Source organism: Lepidochelys kempii, chromosome 3 (genome assembly GCF_965140265.1).
Source record: "Lepidochelys kempii isolate rLepKem1 chromosome 3, rLepKem1.hap2, whole genome shotgun sequence".
NCBI classification, from domain to species: Eukaryota; Metazoa; Chordata; order Testudines; family Cheloniidae; genus Lepidochelys; species Lepidochelys kempii.
In genome coordinates this window covers 210,439,656-210,459,432 of record NC_133258.1, presented here as the reverse complement: position 1 = coordinate 210,459,432, position 19,777 = coordinate 210,439,656, and the positions used below count along the sequence as shown (strand labels likewise).

The 19,777-nt window shown below is 54.3% G+C and overlaps 1 protein-coding gene across 2 annotated transcripts in view; it reads left to right on the top strand.

The window, feature by feature from the left end:
* The first annotated feature begins 996 nt into the window (after positions 1-996).
* MRPS5 (mitochondrial ribosomal protein S5) overlaps positions 997-19,777 on the top strand; it is a 97,432-nt gene continuing 78,651 nt past the window's right edge. The window contains exon 1 of one of the 2 annotated variants that reach the window (XM_073339982.1): positions 997-1,333. In XM_073339982.1, the coding sequence (XP_073196083.1) occupies positions 1,282-1,333 (52 nt within the window). In that variant the 5' untranslated portion in view covers positions 997-1,281. The remainder of the gene's footprint in view (positions 1,334-19,777) is intronic. The other variant, XM_073339980.1, reaches the window with a different exon arrangement.

Here is a 19,777-nt window from a genome sequence, read left to right as displayed (position 1 = left end):
ACGCGCTATCTCAGAGTTACTCAGTTCAGCCCCTAGTGTAAGACGCTCCTAGATTCCTTTGCTCACCCTAAAGTTTGCGAACGAACACTTTCTGCTACCTCCCCTTGGCTCGGAGACTCTGTACAGTTCTGCCCAGGCCTTTGTCACCTCCTGTCTGAACTACGGCAATGCCCTACAGCGGGGCATGAAGCCAGCAGGGAGGAATGGAGCCTCTCAGGACTTCAGCTAGAGGGGGCCACTGCACCCACTTCCCAGCGGTCCCCGCGCGCTGGGCCCCCCCGCCCATGGGCTCTGGAGTCCAGGTCCAGGTGCGAGACCCCCGATCCTGAGAGTTACTGGGCCTCCGCCCTGCGGCTGCCGCATAGGGCCGCAGAGCCGGGCCCCGAGTCCCGGGCCGCTGGGCGGCCTGGGCCTGGCAGCCGCAGGGGAGTGGGTGAAGCTCGGGGAGGGGGGCAGCCTGGCGCCTCTGGCCCCCGGGGCTGCTGCAGCACAAGGGGGGCAGGAACCAGGGGGGAGGGGGGCGGGAACCAGGTGGAGGGGGCAGGAACCAGGGGGCGGGGGCGGGGGGCAGGAACCAGGGGGAGGGGGGCGGAACCAGGTGGAGGGGGGCAGGAACCAGGGGGCGGGGGGCGGGAACCAGGGGGCGGGGGGCAGGAAACCAGGGGGCGGGGGCGGGGGCAGGAACCAGGGGGAGGGGGGCGGGAACCAGGGGGAGGGGGCGGGAACCAGGGGGCGGGGGCGGGGGCAGGAACCAGGTGGAGGGGGCGGGGGCGGGATCCCAGGGCCCCAGAGAGCCCTCCCCCTCCCTGGGAGCCAGGGGCCCAGAGCGCAGCCCCGCCCTACAATCCCCGCCCCCAAGGAGAGCCCGGGGGCGGGGACTGAGCCTGCCCCGCCCCCTCGCCCAATGAGAGCCCGGGGGCGGGGCAGAGCGTGCCTCCGCCCGCGCCGTCTTCCTTCGGCAACCTGCGGGGGTCACGTGATTGAGCCGGCGGCTGCGAGGGTCACGTGGAAGCAGGTTAACCGTCCTCTGTGCGCGGCTGGTGGGGGTCCTGATGCAAGGCCCCCCACGGAGGGCTGTCCGGCCCACTGCCTGTAGCCCTCGTGCGGGCACTGTCAGGGGAGGAGGCGGGGCCGGTGTTTAACCCGTTTGTCTTTCCCCGGTCGCCGGCACAGTTCGCTGCGACGCCCATCCGCTTCCCCCCCGCCGAGGTGCCTCTCCCGTCAGGCCCTGGGTGGGCCACTGCGTACGGCGGCCGAGCCGGGGCGCGAGCCGGGCGGGAGATGGCGGCGAGCTGGCTGTGTGGCTCCGGGGGCCTGAGAGCTGTGTGGAGAGGTGAGGCCCCTCGGGCCCGCGCCTGGCGGGGGTGCAGCGGCTCCCGGCCCCGGCGTCGCCCGCACAGGCCGCCCGAGCGCGAGGAGCCGGTGTCGGTGCGGGGCTCGGGGACGCTGCCCTGCGGGGTGTGGGTGGCCCGGGCTGAGCGCTGCGGCCCGGCGGCGGCCTGTCCCCCAGCGGCTGCGGGGCGGACCCTGCCCGGATCCTGCTCCCGCGCGGGGCCGCTTGGCGGGGGGTGCAGCGGGCCCGCCGTGTGCGGGACGGCGGCTGGGTGCGCTGCGCTTCGCCCGCCCCGCCCTGGTGCCCCTCCGCCCTGCCGGCCCACCTGCCATGCCCGCCCTCTGCCCACCATAGTGCCCCCCGCCCTGTGCCCTAGTGCCCCAGCCCTGCCCGCCCACCTGCCATGCCCTCCCTCTGCCCACCTTAGTGCCCCCGCCCTGTGCCCTAGTGCCCCCCGCCCTGCCGGCTCCACCTGCCATGCCCTCCCTCTGCCCACCATAGTGCCCCCCGCCCTGTGCCCCAGCCCTGGCCCGCCCAACCTGCCATGCCCCTCCCTCTGCCCACCTTAGTGCCCCCGCCCTGTGCCCTCAGCCCTGCCCGCCCTACCTGCCAATGCCCCTCCCTCTGCCCCACCTTCGTTCCCCCGCCCTGTGCCCTAGTGCCCCCAGCCCCTGCCCGCACCCACCTGCCATGCCCTCCCTCTCTGCCCCAGCTCTACCCACCTTAGTGCCCCACCGCCCTGTGCCTCCCAGCCCTGCCCACGCACCACCTGCCATGCCCTCTCCTCTGCCCACCTTCGTTCCACCCGCCCTGTGCCCCAGCCCTGCCCGCCCACCTGCCATGCCCTCCCTCTGCCCACCTTAGTGCCCCCCGCCCTGTGCCCCAGCCCCTGCCGGCCCACCTGCCATGCCCGCCCTTCTGCCCACCTTCGTTCCCCCGCCCTGGTGCCCCCGCCCTGCCGGCCCACCTGCCATGCCCCGCCCTCTGCCCACCTTAGTGCCCCCGCCCTGTGCCCCAGCCCTGCCCGCCCACCTGCCATGCCCTCCCTCTGCCCACCTTCGTTCTCCCTCCGCCCTGTGCCCCAGCCCTGCCCGCCCACCTGCCATGCCTCCTCCCTCTGCCCACCTTCGTTCCCCCGCCCTAGTGCCCTAGTGCCCCAGCCCTGCCCGCCCACCTGCCATGCCCTCCCTCTGCCCACCTTCGTTCCCCCGCCCTGTGCCCCAGCCCTGCCCGCCCACCTGCCATGCCCTCTCCTCTGCCCAGCTCTACCCACCTTCGTTCCCCCGCCCCTGTGCCCCCGCCCTGCCGGCCCACCTGCCATGCCCTCCCTCTGCCCACCTTCGTTCCCCCGCCCTGTGCCCCCGCCCTGCCGGCCCACCTGCCATGCCCTCCCTCTGCCCCAGCTCTACCCACCTTAGTGCCCCCGCCCTGTGCCCCAGCCCTGCCCGCCCACTCTGCCATGCCCTCCCCTCTGCCCCAGCTCTACCCACCTTCGTTCCCCCGCCCTGTGCCCTAGTGCCCCAGCCCTGCCGGCCCACCTGCCATGCCCGCCCTCTGCCCACCTTCGTTCCCCCGCCCCTGTGCCCCCGCCCTGCCCGCCCACCTGCCATGCCCGCCCTCTGCCCACCTTAGTGCCCCCCGCCCTGTGCCCCAGCCCTGCCCGCCCACCTGCCATGCCCTCCCTCTGCCCACCTTCGTTCCCCCGCCCTGTGCCCCAGCCCTGCCCGCCCACCTGCCATGCCCTCCCTCTGCCCCAGCTCTACCCACCTTAGTGCCCCCGCCCTGTGCCCCAGCCCTGCCCGCCCACCTGCCATGCCCTCCCTCTGCCCACCTTCGTTCCCCCCGCCCTGTGCCCCCGCCCTGCCCGCCCACCTGCCATGCCCTCCCTCTGCCCACCTTCGTTCCCCCGCCCTGTGCCCCAGCCCTGCCGGCCCACCTGCCATGCCCTCCCTCTGCCCCAGCTCTACCCACCTTAGTGCCCCCGCCCTGTGCCCCAGCCCTGCCCGCCCACCTGCCATGCCCTCCCTCTGCCCACCTTCGTTCCCCCGCCCTGTGCCCCCGCCCTGCCCGCCCACCTGCCATGCCCTCCCTCTGCCCACCTTCGTTCCCCCCGCCCTGTGCCCCCGCCCTGCCCGCCCACCTGCCCATGCCCTCCCTCTGCCCCAGCTCTACCCACCTTAGTGCCCCCGCCCTGTGCCCCAGCCCCTGCCCGCCCACCTGCCATGCCCTCCCTCTGCCCACCTTCGTTCCCCCGCCCTGTGCCCCCCGCCCTGCCCGCCCACCTGCCATGCCCTCCCTCTGCCCACCTTAGTGCCCCCGCCCTGTGCCCCAGCCCTGCCCGCCCACCTGCCATGCCCTCCCTCTGCCCCAGCTCTACCCACCTTAGTGCCCCCGCCCTGTGCCCTAGTTCCCCCGCCCTGTGCCCCAGCCCTGCCCGCCCACCTGCCATGCCCGCCCTCTGCCCACCTTAGTGCCCCCCGCCCTGTGCCCCAGCCCTGCCCGCCCACCTGCCATGCCCTCCCTCTGCCCACCTTAGTGCCCCCCGCCCTGTGCCCCAGCCCTGCCCGCCCACCTGCCATGCCCGCCCTCTGCCCACCTTAGTGCCCCCGCCCTGTGCCCCAGCCCTGCCCGCCCACCTGCCATGCCCGCCCTCTGCCCACCTTAGTGCCCCAGCCCTGCCCGCCCACCTGCCATGCCCGCCCTCTGCCCACCTTAGTGCCCCGCCCTGTGCCCTAGTGCCCCTGCCCTAGTGCCCCAGCCCTGCCCGCCCACCTGCCATGCCCTCCCTCTGCCCAGCTCTACCCACCTTAGTGCCCCCGCCCTGTGCCCCAGCCCTGCCCGCCCACCTGCCATGCCCTCCCTCTGCCCACCTTCGTTCCCCCGCCCTGTGGCCCAGCCCTGCCCGCCCACCTGCCATGCCCTCCCTCTGCCCACCTTAGTGCCCCCGCCCTGTGCCCTAGTGCCCCTGCCCTAGTGCCCCAGCCCTGCCCGCCCACCTGCCATGCCCTCCCTCTGCCCCAGCTCTACCCACCTTAGTGCCCCCGCCCTGTGCCCCAGCCCTGCCCGCCCACCTGCCATGCCCTCCCTCTGCCCACCTTCGTTCCCCCGCCCTGTGCCCCCCGCCCTGCCCGCCCACCTGCCATGCCCTCCCTCTGCCCACCTTCGTTCCCCCCGCCCTGTGCCCCCGCCCTGTCCGCCCCACCTGCCATGCCCTCCCTCTGCCCCAGCTCTACCCACCTTAGTGCCCCCGCCCTGTGCCCCAGCCCTGCCCGCCCACCTGCCATGCCCTCCCTCTGCCCACCTTCGTTCCCCCGCCCTGTGCCCCCGCCCTGCCCGCCCACCTGCCATGCCCTCCCTCTGCCCACCTTAGTGCCCCCGCCCTGTGCCCCAGCCCTGCCCGCCCACCTGCCATGCCCTCCCTCTGCCCCAGCTCTACCCACCTTAGTGCCCCCGCCCTGTGCCCTAGTTCCCCCGCCCTGTGCCCCAGCCCTGCCCGCCCACCTGCCATGCCCGCCCTCTGCCCACCTTAGTGCCCCCGCCCTGTGCCCCAGCCCTGCCCGCCCACCTGCCATGCCCTCCCTCTGCCCACCTTAGTGCCCCCGCCCTGTGCCCCAGCCCTGCCCGCCCACCTGCCATGCCCGCCCTCTGCCCACCTTAGTGCCCCCGCCCTGTGCCCCAGCCCTGCCCGCCCACCTGCCATGCCCGCCCTCTGCCCACCTTAGTGCCCCAGCCCTGCCCGCCCACCTGCCATGCCCGCCCTCTGCCCACCTTAGTGCCCCCGCCCTGTGCCCTAGTGCCCCTGCCCTAGTGCCCCAGCCCTGCCCGCCCACCTGCCATGCCCTCCCTCTGCCCCAGCTCTACCCACCTTAGTGCCCCCGCCCTGTGCCCCAGCCCTGCCCGCCCACCTGCCATGCCCTCCCTCTGCCCACCTTCGTTCCCCCGCCCTGTGGCCCAGCCCTGCCCGCCCACCTGCCATGCCCTCCCTCTGCCCACCTTAGTGCCCCCGCCCTGTGCCCTAGTGCCCCTGCCCTAGTGCCCCAGCCCTGCCCGCCCACCTGCCATGCCCTCCCTCTGCCCCAGCTCTACCCACCTTAGTGCCCCCGCCCTGTGCCCTAGTTCCCCCGCCCTGTGCCCCAGCCCTGCCCGCCCACCTGCCATGCCCTCCCTCTGCCCCAGCTCTACCCACCTTAGTGCCCCCGCCCTGTGCCCCAGCCCTGCCCGCCCACCTGCCATGCCCTCCCTCTGCCCACCTTCGTTCCCCCGCCCTGTGCCCCAGCCCTGCCCGCCCACCTGCCATGCCCTCCCTCTGCCCACCTTCGTTCCCCCGCCCTGTGCCCCAGCCCTGCCCGCCCACCTGCCATGCCCTCCCTCTGCCCACCTTAGTGCCCCCGCCCTGTGCCCCAGCCCTGCCCGCCCACCTGCCATGCCCTCCCTCTGCCCCAGCTCTACCCACCTTAGTGCCCCCGCCCTGTGCCCCAGCCCTGCCCGCCCACCTGCCATGCCCTCCCTCTGCCCACCTTCGTTCCCCCGCCCTGGTGCCCCCGCCCTGCCCGCCCACCTGCCATGCCCTCCCTCTGCCCACCTTCGTTCCCCCGCCCTGTGCCCCCGCCCTGCCCGCCCACCTGCCATGCCCTCCCTCTGCCCACCTTAGTGCCCCCGCCCTGTGCCCTAGTGCCCCAGCCCTGCCCGCCCACCTGCCATGCCCTCCCTCTGCCCACCTTCGTTCCCCCGCCCTGTGCCCCAGCCCTGCCCGCCCACCTGCCATGCCCTCCCTCTGCCCCAGCTCTACCCACCTTAGTGCCCCCGCCCTGTGCCCTAGTTCCCCCGCCCTGTGCCCCAGCCCTGCCCGCCCACCTGCCATGCCCGCCCTCTGCCCACCTTAGTGCCCCCGCCCTGTGCCCCAGCCCTGCCCGCCCACCTGCCATGCCCTCCCTCTGCCCACCTTCGTTCCCCCGCCCTGTGCCCCAGCCCTGCCCGCCCACCTGCCATGCCCTCCCTCTGCCCACCTTAGTGCCCCCGCCCTGTGCCCTAGTGCCCCTGCCCTAGTGCCCCAGCCCTGCCCGCCCACCTGCCATGCCCTCCCTCTGCCCCAGCTCTACCCACCTTAGTGCCCCCGCCCTGTGCCCCAGCCCTGCCCGCCCACCTGCCATGCCCTCCCTCTGCCCCAGCTCTACCCACCTTAGTGCCCCCGCCCTGTGCCCTAGTTCCCCCGCCCTGTGCCCCTGCCCGCCCACCTGCCATGCCCTCCCTCTGCCCCAGCTCTACCCACCTTAGTGCCCCCGCCCTGTGCCCTAGTTCCCCCGCCCTGTGCCCCTGCCCGCCCACCTGCCATGCCCTCCCTCTGCCCACCTTAGTGCCCCCGCCCTGTGCCCCAGCCCTGCCCGCCCACCTGCCATGCCCGCCCTCTGCCCACCTTAGTGCCCCCGCCCTGTGCCCCAGCCCTGCCCGCCCACCTGCCATGCCCTCCCTCTGCCCACCTTAGTGCCCCCGCCCTGTGCCCCAGCCCTGCCCGCCCACCTGCCATGCCCTCCCTCTGCCCACCTTAGTTCCCCCGCCCTGTGCCCCAGCCCTGCCCGCCCGCCTGCCCCCGCCCCGCCTGCCCTAGTGCCCCCGCCCTGTGCCCCCGCCCTGCCCGCCCACCTGCCATGCCCTCCCTCTGCCCACCTTAGTGCCCCCGCCCTGTGCCCTAGTGCCCCTGCCCTGTCCGCTCTAATGCCCCAGCCCTGCTCGCCCATTCCACGGCCCTGTGCCCCAGCCCTGCCCGCCCACCTGCCATGCCCTCCCTCTGCCCACCCTAGTGCCCCCGCCCTGTGCCCTAGTGCCCCTGCCCTGTCCGCTCTAATGCCCCAGCCCTGCTCGCCCATTCCACGGCCCTGTGCCCCAGCCGTGCCCGCCTGCCCTGCCTGCCCGTCCCCTAGCTCTGCCCTCCCTAGTGCCCACCTGCCCTGTGCCCCAGCCCTGCCTTGCCTGCCCGCCCTAGTGCCCTGCCCTCCTGCCCACCCTAGTGCCAGCCTGTTCCCCTGCCTGCCTGTTCCCCCGCCGTAGTGCCCCAGCCCTGCCCACCCTCCTGCCCCCTGCGCCCCAGCCCTGCCTGCCTGTTCCCCAGCTCTGCGCCGCAGCTCTGTTCTCCTGCCCGCCTGCCTCCCTAGTCCTGCCCGCCTGTGCCCCAGCCCTGTTCTTCTGTCTGTCTGCTCCCCAACCCTGCACCCCGCCAGCCTGTGCCCCAGCCCTGCCCCCCAGCACAGTGCCCCCCTGTGCCACAGCAGTGCCCGCCTTCGCCCCAGCACTGCGCCCGCAGTGTGCCTGCACTGCCCACCTGCGGCCCGGTACTGTGCCCGTCTGTACTCCAGCTTAGGGTGGTGTGCACTCCAGAGTTTTCCAGACTTGCACTGTTTGAGTGACCAACATAGAGAAGTGCCCGCCACTGTTTTAATTCGGTCCTGTGTTTTTACCTGCTTTCTCAGCCTTTCATAACTGGGGCTGAAATACTTGAGTCCTGATGCTGGAAGTAATCCATACAGGTGGAGCGCCTTTGACTGCTATGGCACGCTGTACATGTGCACCCTGCCTTGAAGGATCAGCTCCTTAGGCTTCATCCGTGTTTCATTACGAGTGGCTGAGGAGACATCGTCTGTACTTGGGGAAAAAAAAATTTTTTTTCTGTGAATTTAATTCATGCATCTTAACCTTTGAAACTTCAAATTTAGTCATAAAGGAATCCTTTCAAAGAACAGTGATCCAGAACCTGCAGTGAATTCCATGTGGGCAAAAGGGTCCGCCTGCACTGATCTCAATAGAGGATCAAGGCCTTGGCTAATCCTGAAAGGAAATTGGTGTGATATGCTAGTTACTATAGTCTAAGGCCTGGTGTACACTACAGCATTAGGTCAACGTAAGGCAGCTGCTTTAATGTGGAGACAAAGACAAAAATGTCTTCACCCAGCACCCAGAGAAGACTGTGAGGAAGAGAAAGCAGAAACATAGGCATAGTTTGACTGCTATATTTGGGGGGGCAACGCGTGGGCACACATGCGCGCGCGCACACACACACCCACATGTGCACACTGAAGCCTGTTCCCTTGGCTCCCTCACTGCAACTTGAGACCATTAGTCCTTGTTCTGTCACTTGCTACCACTGAGAACAGCCTAGATCCATCCTCTTTGGAACCCCCTTTCAGGTAGCTGAAAGTAGCTATCAAATCCCCCCTCATTCTTCTCTTCTGCAGACTAAACAATCCCAGTTCCCTCGGCCTCTCCTCATAACTCATGTGTTCCAGTCCCCTAATCATTTTTGTTGCCCTCCACCAGACTCTTTCCAATTTTTCCACATCCTTCTTGTAGTGTGGGGCCCAAAACTGGACACCGTAAGATGGGGCTTCACCAATGCCGAATAGAGGAGAATGATCACATCCCACGATCTGCTGGCAATGCTCCTACTTATACAATCCAAAATGACATTGGCCTTCTTGGCAACAAGGGCACACTGTTGACTCATATCCAGCTTCTCGTCCACTGTAACCCTTAGGTCCTTTTCTGCAGAACTGCTGCCGAGCCATTTGGTCCCTAGTCTGTAGCAGTGCATGGGATTCTTCCGTCCTGAGTGCAGAACTCTGCACTTGTCCTTGTTGAACCTCATCAGATTTCTTTTGTGCCAATCCTCTAATTTGTATCTACTTAGTATCTTAAAGGAATGCCTGTTAACATTCTTTATTTCGATTTTTATCTAGAGTTCTACTACATGAAAGTTAATACATGTACATCTTGTGGGGAAAAGGTTGCACCCTTTTGCATAGTGATAAGTACTGCCAGACACTGAGACTAAGGCTATGTCTATGCTACCACTGATGTCGGGATAATTTACATCGCTCAGGGGTGTGAATAAGCCACCTCCCTGAGCAACATAAGTTACACCTACCTAAGCACCGGTGTGGACAGCGCTTTGTCAGCAGGAGAGCTTCTCCCACTGACAGCTGCTGCCGCTCATTGGGGGTGGATTAATTAAATTGACGGGAGAGCTCTCTCCCATCAGCTTAAAGTGGCTACACTAGAGATCTTACAGCAGCACAGCTGCATTGGTGCAGCTGCGCTGCTGAAAGCTCTCTAGAGTAGCCCTAGCCCCAGCTGAATCCTAAAAGCCAAATAAAGAGGGGAAACACCCAAGAAAGCATTATTAAAGCTATTTTTAAACAGTGTTTCGATTTGTTGTTCTTTGAAAGGGAGAGCCTTGAGGGGAGGCTCCAGCACACCTTTCTCTCTGGCGTCCCGCTTTGGACTCGGAAAGCTGTGCAACCAGTGGGTACTTTCCTGCCTTTCTGAGAGTGCTTCCTCCCCCTCTTCAAAGGCAAAGTAAAGTTTTCAACTAGTTTGGCTACAGCCATAGTTCTTTGGAAGCTTCCAACAAAATGAAACAAGGCTGTTAGTGAATTGCTGCTCTTTCTTCCTCAGAACTGTGTACAATAAAGTAATGCCAATCCTGTAGCGAAGCTGGAAATGATCTCAAATCCACTAGGGGACTTGCAATCAGGCCAATTGTGTTTCCTTCGTTGGGGCAAACCTTCCCCCTCATCTGGTCACACTGGGTTGCTCATCCATTTGTAGGAACAGACCTCTTCCTTAGAGGTGGTCTGGGAAGGCTGAATGGCTTCAGCTGCCTCCTAGATCTGCTGATTAACGCTTGCCTCCTCATTGTGGAGCTTAAGGGTTTTCTGACCTGACCATCCTACTGTCCCCTTGAGGCCCCACACAGGTGGTGTACCCTGTCACATGCTTGTGTTTTAAACTTGCATTTCCTAAGGAGAAGGCAAATTGCTCAAGTTTCCTCATAAAAGTTCACGTTCTTAATTAAAAGGAAGAGTTTGTACCAGTGGGCTTCAAAGCTTCACGTTCATTGAGCACTTGTGACTTTCTGGAGGGTATGAGATGATGTAAAAAACTGCAAGTTATTGTGAAATAACTGCACAGTTGTGGATAACTGCACTGGGCGTTACTTTGGGACTTCAGTGCTTAGTGTATTCTTTGTGTTCAAAACACAGCAGTGTGCGTCTTGGTTTCTGTGCAGATGAAATATGGTAGATATTTTCAAAATAACTATGTTGGAATTTGATCAGTACATTAACTTCTTGAACACTGGAGTTATTTCAGACTGGAGTTTTCCATTCAGAACCCTGGAATAACACCTAGCCAATTTTAACTAAGCAATAAAAATCTTGATAGCTCTTTGAAAAATAAATCTTACCAATGGAGATCGTGCTGCTTAAACCAGCTTCATGCAGTCTTTCTTCTTACAAGGACAGACTTTGTTAAGAATGGTTTTCTGTATTTAATTTGTGTAGAAAATAATTACAGCAGCAGAGGGGATTATTAAACTGCTGCTGACTCTAAAAATTAATTAGTGCTCAGATTCTGCAGAACACCACATTCCATAGTGAAATAAATTTCCTGAATGTTGAGTACATTTGCTCTCAAGAATATATTGAGATTCTAGTTAGAATGGAAAGCGATTTACAGCCTGCAGACATTACATAATCCTTATGACCAAATTCCTGGATCCTAAGTATTAAACAGATATACTGTTAAAGTAAAGGCCGATATTACATAGCTCAGGGGTTCTCAAACTTTTTCTTTCTCAGGATCCCGCAACATGCTATAAAAATTCCACAGCCCGCCTGTCCCACAGCAACTGTTCTTCTGCGTATCCAGTAGATTAAAAGCCAGGGCTAGCATTAAGAGGTAGCAAGCAGGGCAGTTGCCCACGGTCCCATACCATGGGCTGGGGCCTGCAAAACCACGTTGCTTAGACTTTGGCTTTAGCCCCGGGTGGCAGGGCTTGGGCTTTGGCTTTCTGCCCTGGACCCAAGCAAGCATAACTCTGGCCCTGCTCTCTGGTGTATTTGGCGGACCCCCTGAAATCTGCTTATGGCCCCCTCTGGGGACCCTGGACCCCCTGGTTGAGAGCTGCTGCCGTAGCTTATAAGGAAGTGGGTGTGGAGGTACAACAGCCTTTCATCAGAAAGACAGCTTGTGTTACAAAGCGGATTCTTGTGGCTGTCACTTTGCATAAATAATAGTTATTTTCTGTATGTTTTCCCTTATCCAGATCAGAATATTTTTATTCATCTTTAATTTTACTCATGTTTGTACATATCTTGGGACTAGATTTTCAGCCACTGCTGTTACTTTTGGGGGAGAAAAATTGAGTAGCAGTGCTTTTATTAAGGTCATTTTTAGCCTGGAATGCTTTTTCTACTGAGGAATCATGGTGCATAAGGGTTTGTCTTCACTGCATTGTTAGCCTGACCCATACAAGATTTTCCCATAACCTGATTCCCGTCCACACATAAAAGTCTGTAGCTCAAGTTAAGTGATGCTTTAAGCTCGAGTTAGCCAGCCCATAAGGGGGTATGGGTTGAAGCGGAAGTGCTGCTGACACTGAAGTTTACAGTGCACTGCGGATGCAGCAACTTGAGTTACAATTCATCAGCTGCTAATACAAACGCTGTGGGTATGTCTACACAGCATAAGAATATAAGAATGGCCATACTGGGTCAGACTAGTGGTCCATCTAGCCCAATTATCTTGTCTTCCAACAGTGCCAGATGCTCTATAGGGAACGAACAGGACAGAGCAACTATCTAGTGATCCATCCTCTGTCATCCAGTCCCAGCATCTGGCAGTCAGAGGCTTAGGGATACCCAGAGCATGGGGTTACCTCCCTGACTATCTTGGCTAATAGCCGCTGATGCACCTGTCCTCCAGGAATGTATCTAATTCTTTTTTTGAATTCAGTTATAGTTTTGGCCCTCACAACATCTCCTGACGAGTTACAGTGGTTGACTCTGTGTTGTGTGAAGAAGTACTTCCTTTCATTTGTTTTAAACCTGCTGCCTATTAATTTCATTGGGTGACTCCTTGTTCTTGTGTTATGTGAAGGGACAAATAACATGTCCTTATTCATTTTCTCCATCCTTTTCATGATTGTACAGACCTCTGTCATATTTCCCCTTAGTCATCTCTTTTCCAGGCTGAACAGTCCCAGTCCTTTTAATCTCTCCTCATGCTGAAACTGTTCCATGCTCTTAATCAATCATTTTTGTTGCCCTTCTCTGTACCTTTTCCAATTCTACTATATCTTTTTTGAGTTGGGGTGACCAGAACTGCACACTATTTAAGATATGGGAGTAGTATGGGTTTATATAGTGGCATTTTGATATCTACTGTTTTATCTGTCCCTTTTTTACTGATTGCCAACGTTCTGTTGGCTTTTTTGACTGCCACTGCACATTGAGTGGATGTTTTCAGAGAATTATCCACAATGACTCCAAGATCTTTCTTGAGTGGTAACAGCTAATGTAGACCCCATCATTTTGTGTGCATAGTTGGGATTATGTTTTCCAATGTGCATCACTTTGCATTTATAAACACTGAATTTCATCGGCCATTTTGTTGCCCAGTCACCCAGTTTTGTGAGATCCCTTTGTAACTCTTCACGGTCAGCTTTGGATTTAACTGTCTTGAGTAAATTTGTATCAGCTGCAAACATTGCCACCTCACTATTTACTCCCTTTTCCAGAACATTTATGAATATGTTGAACAGTACTGGTCCCAGTACACATCCTTGGGGGACCTCACTATTTACCTCGCTCCATTGTGAAAACTGACCATTTATTCCTACCCTTTGTTTCCTAACTTTTAACGAGTTACTGATCCAGGAGAGGACCTTTCCTCTTATCCCATAACAGATTACTTTGCTTAAGAGCCTTTGGTGTGAGGGACCTTGTCAAAGGCTTTCTGAAGGTCCAAGTACACTGATCCACTGGATCATCCTTGGCCACATGTTTGTTGACACTCACTCCCTCCCCCCCCGCCCAAAAAAAAGAATTTTAATAGATTGATGAGGCATGATTTCCCTTTACAAAAGTCACGTTGACTCTTCCCCAGCATATTGTGTTCATCTGTGTCTGATAATTCTGTTATTTACTGTAGTTTCAAACTGTTGGCATGATACTGAAATTAGGTATACTGGCCTGTAATTGCCAGGATCCCCTCTGGAGCCTGTTTTAAAAATTGGCATCACATTAGCTGTCCTCCAGTCATCTGGTACAGAGGCTGATTTAAGTGATAGGTTATGTACTGCACTTTGTAGTTCTGCAATTTCATATTTGAGTTCCTTCATAGCTCTTGGGCGAATACCATGTGGTTCTGGTGACTTATTACTGTTTAATGTATCAATTTGTTCCAAAACCTCCACTGTTGACAACTCATTCTGGGACAGAGCCTCAGATTTGTCACCTAAAAAGAATGGCTCAGGTGTGGGAGTTTCCTTCACATCCTCTATATCAGTGAAGACCAATACCAAGAATTCATTTAGCTTCTCTGCAATGGCCTTGTCTTCCTTGAGTGCTCCTTTAGCATCTCTGTTTTCCAGAGGCTTCATTGATTGGTTGGCAGGCTTCCTGCTTCGGATGTACGTAAAAAAACTTTTTTTGTGAGTTTTTGTGTCTTTTGCTAGTTGCCCTTCAAATTCTCCTTTGGGCTGCCTATTTATGCTGTTACACTTGACTTGTCAGAGTTTATGCTCCTTTCTGTTTACCTCACTAGGATGTTACTTACAATTTGTAAAGGATATCTTTTTGACTCTGCCTCTTTTTATTCTGTTGTTCAGCCTTGGTGGCGTTTTTTGTTGGTTTTTTTGGGGTTTTTTTGGTCCTCTCTCTACTTTTTTTTATTTTGGGTATACATTTAATTTGAGTCTCTGTTACAGTGTTTTTAAAGTTTCCATGCGGCTAGCAGGCATTTCACTTTTGTAACTGTTCCTTTCTGTTTCACTAGCTTCCTCATATTTGTGTAGTTCCCCTTTTTTGAAGTTGAATGTGTTACGAATTACACCTGGTAGGACACGCACACAAATGCTGCGAATTACACCTGGTAGGACACGCACAGTTCGAATCTAGGCTGAGGCACATAAACAAAGTCCACAACTGCAGAGTTCCCAAAAGACATTAACTTTATTATGCTCAAGTGTGGTGCCCCCCCCCCCCCGCTAGCCAGGAGGGGACCCTGAATACAGATTATACAAAGGTTATATACTTTTTAGCAAAGCATGTTGCCCTCATGCATCGGAAACCTTAGCCAATAAACAAACCCTTGTCTTATCTACCACCTATCCCTGCTTGGTGCATTCCTTGTGCTATACCAGTATGTTAATTACACAGCATGGTCCTAAAGCCATGCATCAGTAACCTTTATTATTAGCATGGGAGGCCTCACATCAAGGCCAAGAGACAGGGAGTTAGAGACTGACAAAAACCAGATACTGGGAGTCAAGGCAGGCTGGAGACAAGGAGGAGGATTTTCACAGGGATTCAGTATCTAAGGATCACTCCTCCTGGTGGATGATGTGCTGGCATTTCAACAATGGTGGGCCCCAAACCAAAATGGAGTCACATGTGCTAACGTTTCCTTAACAAATGCTACTGTGGTGGACTTCTTTGGTATCCCACCCCCAGGAATGTTAAATTTGATTACGTTATGGTTTCTATTACTGAGCAGTTCAGCTATATTCACCTGTTGCACCAGATCCTGTGCTAAATCAAAAGTTACCTCTCCCCTTGTGGGTTCCAGGACTCACTGCTCCAAAAAGCCGTTATTAATGGTATCTAGAAATTTTATCTCTGCCTCCTGTCCTGAGGTGACATGTTCCCAGTCAACATGGGGATATTTTGATCCTGTATTATTGTTGTTTTTTATTTTTGTAGCCTCTCTAATCTCTGTGAGCATTTGACAGTCACCATCCTGGTCAGGTGATCGGTAGTACATTCTTAGTGCTCTGCCCTTACTATTTAAGAATGGAATTGCTATCCATAGAGATTCTATGGTACCGTTTGATTCATTTAAGATATTTAGTATATTTGACTTTATGCTTTCTTTCCCGTAGTGCCACTCCCTCACCAGCACAACTGCTCTGTCATTGCTATATATTTTGTACCCTGACATTACTATGTCCCGTTGATTATCATTGTTCCACCAAGGTTCTGTGAAACTTTTTAGACCAATATCTTCATTTGATAGGAGGCACTCAAATTCTCCCATCTTAGTATTTAGACTTCGAGCATTTGTATACAAGCACTTATAAAATGTGTCAATATTTAGTAAGTGCTTGTATACTAATACTAGAAATCTAAATACTACCATGGGTGAATTTAAGTGCCTGGCAGGATGCTTCCCAGTGCCAGTAAACTTACATGCACTATTCTGCTTGAGGAAGTGGCCTAAAAACAGCAGAGTGGTCGTGGAACCTTGGGCTAACCGCACGAGAACATGGCAAGGTGGGATCATGCACAGGTGGCTAGCCTGAGCCACTGCAGCCATATTTGCTGCGTTTAGCACCCTAGCACAAGCAGAGCTAGCACGTGTCTGCCTGCCCACACTGGGAACACGAAGCCTAGAATTGTTTCGTTGTGTGGTCACTTTCGCTCACTAGGCTAGTTCCAGTGGACTAACAAGCGCAGGGCTTTATTTTTTTGTCAAGTTCCACATTTCCTAGTCAAGGTCCAGACTCCAGAGACACATTATTCACACTGCGGTAACAGTAGTGATGATGATAAGTAAATAAAAAGATTTCACGGTCTGTTCAAAAGCATCTGGCAGTCTGGCTTTAGCCCTTGATCTAGCGAATACTAACTTGCACTAACTGTTGCTGTGAAGACAGGCCTTAAGATTAGTGCACAACCTTAGCTGCTGTATATTATGTTTACAATCTAGAAGTATGCAGTGACAGCATGTTTTTTGGCTTTTTTTATTATAGAGCAGAAAACCCATCAAGTATGCATTCCTTTCTGCTCTGACTTGTTCTCTGCTGGTTAAAAGCAAAGTGTTGCTTTCTTGACATGTGTCTCCTTTGTCTCAAGAGAGCCAGGGTCCCAATTAAATGCTGAATAGCTTATGACTAGGTGTAGGAAATGCTTTAGTCTGAAAGAATTTTTAAAAAAAATAAATCCGGACATAGGTGCTGCCCTTTTGAAAAGTTACAGGGAGTAGTGTGTACGACATGGCAACTAATGTATATATCTGCATTTCAAAATGTTTTTATATAGAGATGTGACTTTCCAAACTGTTTCCCCTCCACAAATATTTTTCCTGTTTTGTCTCTGCTTTTTAAAATGTCTGTTCTCTCGGTGGGAGTATGTGCACAGCAGTGTGTGGGTATATTAAATACCAGCATTCAGAGATTCAGAATGTGGGAATGATGCTTTTCTGCTGTATCCTCCTCTGTTCCACTGCAGTTCAGAGACCAAAATATTCTGAATATTGTCATCAAAGCCACTTTGGGTCCCTGGATACCTAATTTTGATTTTCAACTCAAGGCCAGAATTCTCTAGATGTAAGGGCTTGTCTACGTTTACAGTGCTGCATCCGCTCAGCTGTGCCGCTGTAGCACTTGATGCAGATACTACTTATGTTGACAGGAGAAGGCCAGCCGTCCACATAGTACTGTCTGCACCAGGGGTTAAGTCGGTATAACTACGTTGCTCAGGGGGGTGGATTTTCTGGAGCGACTTAGTTATACTGACATAAGTTCCTAGTGTGCACCAGGCTTAGTTATCATAAATTGCACCCTGGTAGCTAGCTGCCTCTGTACGAAGCATTCGGGGGTGAAATCATGTCCACATTCAAGACAATAAGAGTTTTGACATTGATTTCAGGGGAGCCAGAATTTCACCCAAGATGCTGCTGGGGGTAGGGAGGGCCAGAAATAGTACCTTCTCTCCCCTGGCAGCTGGCTCCCGATCACCAGGCCTCCTGAGACCAATCGGACTTCTCCCATGTCCAGCTTCCTTTTATTGCTATGATGCCAGTGTTCATCTGGTTTCTTTTCTTCTCTCTTTTGAGGCTTGACTGACTTTCTACTCATCTGCATCCTCCTGCTCTCATCCTAGCTGAATTCAGTTTCCATATTGATCACCCATCTGGTTCCACTGCCTGCTCCTTTCCCTTGCTAATCTAGTTTTTGAGATTCGTTTTTGGGCTACTTCCCCTGTTCACTTTTAATCCTTCTTGAACTGTTTTTTGTTTGTTTGTTTTTAACCAAACACTGTTATTCCCTGATCTCATTGTCTTTACATTCACTTTCTTTGACTACCATGAGCCCTTTAGCGTTAGCATGAAGCAGACTGTTATTTCGCGTGTGGAATTTTCTTTTTAATAGATTTAAAATCTACAAAAGCAAAGAAACATAGCAGGGACATATTTGCTAATGAATGTGCTTCCTTTGCTCTTCTGTGATTTGTTTTCAAATGAATGCTTTTCATTTTTCTTGCTGTGCTCTACAGTGCAGTGTCATATTGTATAATCATGATCATTTTGATCCATGAAGGACACTTACAACCAAACTAATTAAGATGCAAATGACCAGTACCACACAACAGCTTATTCACTCTGATACACAATCTAAGAAGAAAATCTAGCCCCAAATGTCTGTGCTGCCCTGGGTCCCAAAGGCTGTTTTTTAATCTATTGATTGGACATCCCTCTGAGTGCGACTAAACATAAAATACTCTTGATTGTGTTCCCACAAACTGTCCAAATAAGGCAGCTTTTTTGCAGAAGTGAAAAATGGGAGTTTACTTAAATGCTGATCATCATTTCTACTGAGGAATTTTTTTTATCAGTAGAGAATGTGCTCAGGTATATGGAAAGCTCATTATTACTGAATTGGAAGAACTGTAAAGTTTGGAGAAGAATTAATTGTTCTATTGGTGAAGTAGTACTTGAGATGTGACAAGATTCATAAACGAAGTAAGAGGGCAGGATGGTACTGCAAACCATTTTGAAATGATTTTATTGATAGCAGTTTACAGCTGTGGAAGATTTAGGAGTGTAACAAGGGAAATTAGAAATATTACAACATAATATGAAATGAAATTAGTTTGTAGATTAAATGACTAACTTTTTAAAAGTAATCTCTCTCATTTGCATGAGACTCAAAGATAAAATAAATCATTTATATAATTGCCATGAGCAGTTGTCCTAAGATGAATTGTTCATCTAATGTAGATTTACTGCTTGCCATTTTCAAAAAAAAAAAAAGGGGGGGGGGAAGAAGCAGCAGCTTAAAATACAAAACTTTAGACCAGACGTAGGGGCTTTTGTTTAGTTCAGGTTCTAGTAAACAGATTATTTAATTGAATATTATCTTTACATACCCAGCACATCTATTAACTGAGTAGGACTTTGGAATGTGTAAGGAATGCAGGATTTGAATGTTAGCCAATATATCTTGTGTGCGTTTCATATTATGCTTAATGGGTTATTTTAATACGTTTGACTTACACTGGATTCCCTAATGACTTAAACAGGATTTTAAGAATAAACAGGTCACTTTTCTATTGCTATTATTTTTTTAGCATCTATTTGTGGGCAACTTTTTATTTTGCAGAAATTTACAGGAGCTCAGAATATTTTCATAAAGGACTTTTTAGCAATCAAACAAATTTTCCTCAGAAATAACTTATTTTTGTTTAAAGAAGACTTAAAGTAACATATTAATTTATATAAAATATTAAGGAATTTTTTTAAAAATCTGCTGCTGATACAGGGCCCAGTTAAATTAATAAATTGTCAGTTGTCTAGGTGAATTAATTACCCTAACTTTGAGAAATGGACCACTAGATCAGTAGTATTGGAAGATAATAGTATATGGCAATGATCAATGCTTATTTTGTACTTTTAAAATCTAGTAGGAAAGATTGAATTTAAGAATCCAATTTCTTTATGAGAAAGTAGTTTGTTTTGGATTTAGTTCATTAATGAATAGCTACATTTGAATGGTCTCTTTCAAGGTCAGTACACTGTGTCCCCATTTTTATTTTAGTTTCTTCAGAATGCATACTGTTTTGGTGTATGTGGTTTATTTTAGAAAGAAAGAATAGCAAATTCAAATGACCCAGGTCAGCTCAAATTTAAAGAAACGTAACCCCATGCTAGTGTGTAAATAAAAATATGCTCAACTTCCATTACTTTGGGCAAAAACCTGAGAAAACAAAACTTATCCTGTATCTTGAAGGGTCAGCAGACTTAGGAAGTGAATTCAAGTCACATAGCTTCCTTTGAAAAAGCTCTGCCCCCTAGACCAGACATTCACATCTAGGGGCTCTGGGTGAAGGCAAGTCTGTTTGGCGGATGCTATATAGGCATAGCCCTGTAGTGTCGATGCAGCACACAGCGACAGAAAGGGTTTTTCCTGTCCATGTAGGAGCACCATCTCCCCAGACAACGTTAGTTACGGCAACGGAAGCACTTTTCCATTGACATGGCTGCATCTCTACTGGGGGTTATGTCAGTCAGAAATGTGGGGGTTTCACTCCCCTGACGGATGTAGCTATCGATGTAAAAAGAAAAGGAGGACTTGTGGCACCTTAGAGACTAACCAAGTTAAGGTTAGGTGCC